The sequence below is a fragment of the Cydia splendana genome, chromosome 26 (assembly GCF_910591565.1).
Source record: "Cydia splendana chromosome 26, ilCydSple1.2, whole genome shotgun sequence".
In the NCBI taxonomy this organism is placed as follows: domain Eukaryota; kingdom Metazoa; phylum Arthropoda; class Insecta; order Lepidoptera; family Tortricidae; genus Cydia; species Cydia splendana.
This window is the reverse complement of record NC_085985.1, coordinates 6,750,698-6,759,019: the sequence shown is the minus strand read 5'-3', so window position 1 is coordinate 6,759,019 and position 8,322 is coordinate 6,750,698. Positions and strand designations below refer to the sequence as shown.

The window sequence follows — 8,322 nt, the reverse complement described above, 5'->3', positions numbered from 1 at the left end:
TGATCCTCGGTAGAAGAGAGTTGAGTTTAACCATGTGAGAATTATAATAATATTCATGATAATGGTGATATCGTAATTTATAATAGAACATAATTATATAAACGTAATATAAAATACCTATCCCGTTTTACATCGGTGTACCAACAGAGAGCAAACCGCTGAACGTAGTAGGCAATCCAAGTCGCGCGGTACGGCTGTTTTACGACAGTGAATACAACAAGTCAAAATAACATTATAACTATAATTTTCTACTATTGTTATTGTGTCACATATATCTATGGTATCTTCGCTTTTAACCGGAAGACACATAATAGTGTTAAATGTGATTTTAATTAAGAAAAATCACTTTTTAAACAGACCCGAGGTGTCCGCAACCTATAATACCAAAAGTAAAGTTACCTCATTCGTTTAACGCCGTTCCAAAACTTAAAACTTCTATTAAAATAGATATATCAATTCATAAAGAATATACATGTGCAATTTTATTATAATCATTATAATATAATTCACTATAAATTTAGTTTAATCATAAACGAGTAAGTGAAAAGTTGGAAGTGTTATTACGAGAAAACGTCCCGCGACATGAGGGTCTGCGTTACGGTTAAGCCGGAGTATATATATAATAGGTGGCGCCCCCAATAGGAGTGTTTAGTACTCGCCAGCGCAGCGCTCCGCTTACACGCGTCCGCTGTTCTCTCTCTTTGCGCAGATCGTTCGTGCGATTTACTAATTTGTAACTACACATCCTATTTTACTTTTTTTTTTAAATATGGCCGATACCGCAGTTGCAGCCGACGCTCCCGCCCCGGCGACGCCCGCGAAGAAGCCTAAGGCGTCCGCCTCCGCAGGCGCTAAGAAGCCTAAGGCGAAGCCCACCCACCCTAAGACGTCCGAGATGGTTAACAGCGCCATCAAGGAGCTGAAGGAGAGGAGCGGTTCGTCCCTGCAGGCTATCAAGAAATACATCGCCGCCCAGTACAAGGTCGACGCCGAGAAACTGGCACCTTTCATCAGAAAATATTTGAAGAGCGCAGTCGAATCCGGCGCACTCATACAGACCAAAGGCAAGGGCGCGTCCGGTTCGTTCAAACTGGAGTCGAAGACATCATCCGCCGGCAAGAAGCCCGCCGCGGCCAAGAAATCTAGCGCTAAATCATCAGCCGCCGCTAAGAAGCCCGCCGCAGCAAAGCCCGCTAAGGCTAAGAAGGCCGCCGCATCCCCGGCCAAGCCTAAGGCCGCCACGAAGGACAAGAAGGCCGCCGCCGCCAAAAAGAAGCCCGCAGCGAAGAAACCTTCCACCCCCGCCAAGGGCAAGAGCGCCGCCGCGCCTAAGGCCAAGAAGACCGCGAAGCCGCCGACCAAGAAGCCTAAAGCTCCCAAGCCGAAGAAGGCTGCGGCCGCTCCCAAAGCGAAGCCCGCCGCTAAGAAGGCTGCCTCGAAGAAGTAAGAAGACTGCGCCATATTGTCGTCGTCGTCCTTACATCGGTCGCGGTAGTAGTCGTGATGGTAGAGGAGATGTCGATTGTCGTTGCTATAAATATTATACGACGACGACGTGTCGCCTCTTCTCGACTCACGTCATACGCCTGTGCGCGTTATACGCACATCAAAAAGCCCTTTTCAGGGCTAACAAATGTATTCAAAGGTTCATATCGCCTCTGTTTCATTGCAATGAGCACATACAAGAGTCGATCGATCGATTGATTGATTGATCAACAAAAATCTAAGTTATAAACATACAACAATAGGTGTTCGGATCGGCATCGGAAAAAGTCGAATCTCAAGGCACAAAAGTCATCAATATGATGATGATGATCTCACTGATAGACGGATATATTAGATTAGGTTTTCATGAATCATGAATTTACACATAATATGATATGATGATGAAGTCTTACATTTCAAACAATATTTAGTTATCTATACACATACATACATACATACATATGTATATGCCTATAGATATAGAACTTACTTATAGAATATTTTGTTAATTTAATTTATTTATTGTTTTTATTTTATCTCTATCTCTCTCTAATTCGCGCTCTTGCACTCGGGGCGTTGATTGGTCGATCGGTCTCGTGTTATGTCGGCTCGTTATATCCCCACTATCAGCGCGCTCCGTGAGACTATATAGCTTAGGGCGCGCATGGCGAAAAAAAAAGGGAGTCGCAACTGTGACGTTGACGGGACCGCACGCGCTTGAGCTAGCTCTCGAGACTTACGCACCCTAACCAACTCACTAGTTGACGTGTGTTAACGCCAGTGTTTGTGCAGGCTAAGTATTGTTGTTAGTGTGCCCCAGTGTCGAAAAGACCACTTTCGCAGTGATCGTTTGCTGGCGGATACCTAACGGTGACAACCCAAGCCCAAGCGTTAGCAGTGGCCGTTTGTTAGGCGGATACCTTACGGTGACAACCCAAGCCGCAAACGGGGCGAAAGCCCGGACACATCCGGCGCTAGCCATACCAGCTTGTACTCACATCTGTCGTTTTCCAGGTCAACCGACGCCGACGCCGCACACACACGCCATCGCCATGGTCATCAACAGGACGCCTACCAAGACGACGGAGGCCGTTCAGGAGGAGGACTCAGCGGCTGCACCGGCTCCGGTGCATGTGGTGGAGCTCCCGGACGTTGACCTGCTCCTGCTCGCCGGATTCACGGGCGAACCAGACAACGATGGCCCAAAGCGTCTGCCCGCGTTTGGAAGTTTCACGGGGTCAACAATGTCAAGTCGCGGCTCGGAAGAGTTCCTTGACGTTGTAAGCTCCGTGGAGGATTCCAACGAGGGCTCAGACGCTGAGGACCAGCGAAACTCTGAGTCACCCGTGACCGGAGAGCCGGAGCGGTCAGCCGACTACGGGGACCAAGCACGTGGTGATTTATCACGTGGCGATTTATCGCCGCTTGATTTATCACCACGTGTTAGGCATTCACCACGTGCCGAGAGCCCGCTGCCGCCCCAGCCGGCCGACAAGTCTCGACCTGTCACGCCACAACCGGCTGACAGGTCTCGACTTGTCACGCCGGCCAACTCACCGCAACGCCGCCGCCAGTCGCCTTGCCGGCCGCAGGCCGGCCTCGAGATAACCGAGGGCGCCTGGATAGCGATTTTCGGGAAACTCGACAGAGTAGCTCGGGGGTCGCTAGACAGTTGCGTCCTCGGGCCGCTCGAGGCGGCCCTACTCTCAACCCTGTTGGCGCACTCTGGGGCGCGCCAACAGAAGAGACGGCGGGAAGAGGACAGCCCGCCGGCACAGGAGGAGAAGCGGGAATGTAACCGCATCACTCCTATGTCGCGCGGTCTTAATCAACCCGTCGTCTGCCCACAGGACTCGCAGCAGCAGCAGCCGATGGACACAGCCGTGCCATCCACACCCGCCGCCGGCGGCTCGCACCAGGCCCCGCCACGCAAGGTGTTGCTACCTGCCCCGGTAGCAAGCACCGACACGTACGCGGCCACAGCAAAAGCCCCACCTAAAGCTTCTTCACTGCCCACAGATACCGCAGCCAGCAAGAAGAAGAAGCAGCAGCCGCAGCAGCCGGCCAAAAGGGCCAAACCGCCCCAGATTCTGGTCGAGGTCCTCCCAGACTCGGCCCGCCACCTGACGGCCATCAACGAGCGTCTCGGTTTTGAGGCCAAAACCGAGAACGTCGAACCGACCGGGATACGGTTCTACCCCAGGACCGCAGAGGAATACCGTGTGGTATTCGCCTACCTCGACAAGGAGCAGGCACTCGACCCCCGGATCCAGTTCGTCAAGCACCCGGAGAAGTCGACCCTGCCGATGAAGGCCGCTATCCGCGGCCTGCCGTCATCTATGTCGGTGCAGGACGTGAAGGACGCCTGTGCCAGAGAGGGGTATTCAGTATCACACGCCCGACTTATCTCCACAGGTAGAGGACGAGGAGGCACCATCTTCTTCGTCCAACTCAACGGGACGGAGCGAGAAAACCCAGGTTTTCTCGACCTCACCAGCATTGCGGACATCAACACCAAGGTTCGTGTCGAACCTTGGCGAGGTAAACCCGGGCCACCGCAATGTTATCGGTGCCAGGGATTTAGGCATTCCTCACAGGGATGTCACCGACCGGTGCGCTGCGTCAAGTGCGCGCTGCCGCACCTGTCGCACCAGTGCACGCGACCCAGGGACGAGCCAGCAACGTGCGCAAACTGCCTGATGGACCACCCAGGCAACCACAAACAGTGTGCAATTTACTTGCAGGAGCTGCGCAACTGGAGGGGGGGCACCCGCTCCTACACACGCCGACCGCCGACCCGCCGCCCGCAGCGAGGCCCCGACACTAGGGCCTCGGACACACCAAACCTGGTGGAGGATTACTCAACAGGTTCCCTCATGGCACCCGCCAACCAGCCGAGGCAGCGGACAACAGGACACCGAGGACGGACGCAGCCACAACACAAACCGCAGAGGATGTCGCAAGCGGAGCCCCGAGCGACGCCGCCTGCAGCACCCCCAGCGCTCGACACCGTAGCGCTGCACAGGGACATAGTTGCCGCAGTGCAAACTGCGGTAACTGTGTCTCTGAGACCAACGCTAGACGAGTTTGTACTAGCGATTAAGTCTCTGTCTAAGCCTGGCCAAAACCAGGCTTAGCTCGCCCTCTCAGCAATAACGCAAGTTATTAGCCAGCTGCACTATCTCTTACGGCCTAAAAGAGAAAGAGCTAAGAATTGTGTATTGGAACGCGCAGTCATTAACTGGTAAAATTAATGATCTCCGTACTTTTCTCCACAGCCAGGACATCGACATCATGCTGATCTGCGAGACGTGGCTAAAAGCGTCACTGACGCTCAAAGCCAGCGGATACATCGTGTACCGCCTCGACCAGGCGAACCCCGAAAACGGGCGCCCATACCGAGGCCTCGCAATCATCGTCAAGATGACAATCATCCACCAACCGGTGGATATCGAGCAGCAGCCGACATCGCTATCCGCACTGGGGATAGATATCAAACTACAAAGGCATAACCTGCGTTTGTTTGCTATCTACAGGCCCTGCGGAAACTGCCGGCCGGCAGAGATGCGCGACGACCTCAGGCGGCTGCTGCTGGACTCCCCCGTGCCGACCATCCTGGCCGGGGACTTCAACGCCGAGCACCCCGCTTGGAACTCGTCCGCGCATTCCCAGCCGGGAAACACCATCTACCAGATCGTGGAGGACCTCGATCTGGTAGTGGACGGGCCATACGAGCCCACACACTACCACGACGCCGACCCGCTCTGTCGCGGCACCACAATCGACTTTGCGATTTCTCGCGGAGTCGACTCAGTCATGAGGCACCAGGTATTTTACGACCTCACCTCCGACCACAGGCCGGTGCTCCTGACCATCGCAGACGAGGCGACAACGAGACTCAACAGGGGACCAGGACGCCGCTACGACTGGACGGCTTTCACAGAAGCCATGGTAAAATCTCCCCGTACAGGTCCCATATCGACCGCAGAAGAGGTCGATGCAGCAGCAGCCACAATCACCGGGGACATCAAAGCGGCCCTCGACGACGCCACCCACATCATCCCGCCTTCGGACCGGCGCAAGCCGCTCCCCAGGCCGCTTCAAGCGCTTTTGGAGAAAAAGCGCTGGTACAGGAAACAGTGGCAAAGGACTAGGGCTCAGTCGGTCAAGGCTGAGCTCAATAGTCTCGAGCGACTGTTAAGGGTAAAACTCAGCGAGCACAGAGCTGCAAGCTGGGAATCGCACATCGAGAGTCAAACTGATCACGTTCCTTCCATCCACAGGTTATGCCGACAACTCAGCGCGACACCCGAGCCGATACGGCCCCTAGTGGACGACACCGACGGGGAACTGAAGTACGCGGCCAAGGACAGAGCGGAAATACTCGCTCGCAGCCTTGAGCAGCAATTCAGGCCATTCCCTGACACCGACCCGCAACACACAGCGGACATCGTGCGACACGTTCGAGACTACCTCAGCGTGCCCGTAGAGACCCACGATGATCCAATCTACTTTTCTCCTTCACAGGTCCAGGCGACAATCAGACGTCACTGCAAGCCGAAGAAGGCGTCGGGCCCCGACGAGATCCCAAACATGGCGCTCCGCCAACTGCCGCTAAACACCTTAGCGGCAGTGGCGCGCCTGTTCAACGGGATCTTGCGGTCGGGGCACTTCCCCACCATCTGGAAGTCCGGACGGGTCATAGTCCTTCCCAAGCCCGGGAAGGACAGAAGAAAGCCGGAGAACTACCGGCCCATCACGTTGCTATGCAACCTATCAAAGGTGTTCGAGAGGTTGCTGCTCCGGCACCTCTCGCCACACCTGACACCCAGGCCGGAGCAATTTGGTTTCAGGTCTCAACACTCCACCACGTTGCAGCTCACCCGAGTGCTACACCACATGGGCATGGCGCTCAACAAAAAGGAGTACACAGTCGCTGTCCTCCTAGACATGGAGAAAGCGTTCGATCGAGTTTGGCACGAAGGTCTAATATATAAACTTTCTCTGTCCACAGCCCCCCGCCGCATCGTGAGAGTCATCGCTTCATTCCTGGCAGACCGACGCTTCCACGTTCAAGTGGAAGGCGCACTGTCACAGGAACGCCCGATACAGGCAGGCGTCCCCCAGGGGAGCTGCCTATCGCCCGCATGCTACGTGCGCTACACCGACGACATTCCAGTCGTAGGACAAGCGCAACTAGCCTTATTCGCAGATGACGCCGCTTACTTTGCTTCCTCATTCCAGATGCCGCACGCAGTCTCCAAGATCCAGCCGACGCTTGACGCCCTCCCTGACTGGCTCTCCAAATGGAGACTATCAGTCAATGTGGGCAAGACGCAAGCACTTATCACAGGGGCAGCCAGGGTCCTGCCCCCACCTCCCTCTCTTCTAGGACAGCCGCTGTCATGGTCACCCACAGTGAAATACCTGGGGGTGACCATAGACAGGAGGCTCAACATGAAGAAGCACGCCGCGGAGACGGTCATACGAGCGAAAACCGCTCGTATGAACCTCCGCCCGGTCTTCCGCAGTAAGCTCCCTGTACGGACCAAACTCGGTCTGTACAAAGCTTACGTCCGATCGCGACTAACTTACGCTTCACCAGCCTGGTATTCTTTCTGTTGCAGGACCACCAGGACCAACTTGAGGCGTCAGGAGACCCTCTCGCTGCGGACCATCGTCGGAGCAACGCAGTACGTCAGCAACGCAGCCATCGCCGAGCACCTGAAGTGGAGCAGCAGCCTGGAAGACTTCATCATCGAGCGCCTCGCGCGGGGCATGTTCGACCGCGCGGACAACACCGACCACGATCACCTGCGCGGGATTGCGCCTCACTACACGCGCCCGCCGGACCAACACGGGGCTCGGCATCTCCCCCGAGCCCTCCTACACACCACACAAGAAGAAGACGAAGAAGAAGACACGCACACACCACACCGGATGTCGCCTACATAGGCACGATGCACACGCCAGCCTAAGCTGCCGGTCGCCTTCTCTGCGTCCCCGATGCCTGGCCCCGCTCAAACGGTATCACCAGGCTAGGGGTCGCGGGGTTGGATAAACGGCCGGTGGCGAGAAAGCTGGCCCCCACGGATACACAGCCGTCCCCAAAATGACGAGCGACCGACCGCCCCACAAGGTGGGGCGCGACCCGAGACAGCCTCCGCAGCCGGAAGGCGGAAGAGGCCACTCGCACCCCTTCAAAAGGGTGCCGAAGGATTTCACAGCAGGCGAAAAAAAATATTCTTGTCCCGACTCACTCACGTGCAATACGTGCTCTCGTTGGTTCGTTCGTTGTGTGTAAACTAAACTTTAATCTCTTTAAACATGTCTGGACGCGGTAAAGGTGGCAAGGTTAAGGGAAAGGCAAAGTCCCGCTCTAACCGTGCCGGACTCCAGTTCCCCGTCGGCCGTATCCACAGGCTTCTACGCAAGGGCAACTACGCCGAGCGCGTCGGTGCCGGTGCCCCGGTGTACCTGGCCGCCGTCATGGAGTACCTGGCCGCTGAAGTTCTCGAGTTGGCAGGCAACGCCGCTCGCGACAACAAGAAGACCAGAATCATCCCTAGGCATCTCCAGCTGGCGATCCGCAACGACGAAGAGTTGAACAAGCTCCTCTCCGGTGTGACCATCGCCCAGGGTGGTGTGCTGCCTAACATTCAGGCCGTGCTCCTGCCCAAGAAGACCGAGAAGAAGGCTTAAGTGTCCACACTTCTCTTCTGGCTACATCCATCTCTAGCGGTAGCACCCGGCGATTGGTGTGGATGTGTACATTTGTCTCGTGCGTACACCTTGTAACGCACGCGGCCTCTGTTATATTCCCGCCCGCCCGAGTGA

General features: G+C 55.5%; 2 protein-coding genes across 2 annotated transcripts; both read left to right on the top strand.

The window, feature by feature from the left end:
- Nucleotides 1-769: 769 nt before the first annotated feature.
- LOC134803176 (histone H1C-like) lies at nt 770-1,692 on the top strand. The gene has a single exon (XM_063775880.1). The coding sequence runs from the start codon at nt 770-772 to the stop codon at nt 1,445-1,447; it is 678 nt and encodes a 225-aa protein (XP_063631950.1). The 3' UTR covers nt 1,448-1,692.
- Nucleotides 1,693-7,791: 6,099 nt separating this feature from the next.
- LOC134803170 (histone H2A) lies at nt 7,792-8,187 on the top strand. Its single transcript, XM_063775873.1, has one exon. The coding sequence runs from the start codon at nt 7,813-7,815 to the stop codon at nt 8,185-8,187; it is 375 nt and encodes a 124-aa protein (XP_063631943.1). The 5' UTR covers nt 7,792-7,812.
- Nucleotides 8,188-8,322: the final 135 nt, after the last annotated feature.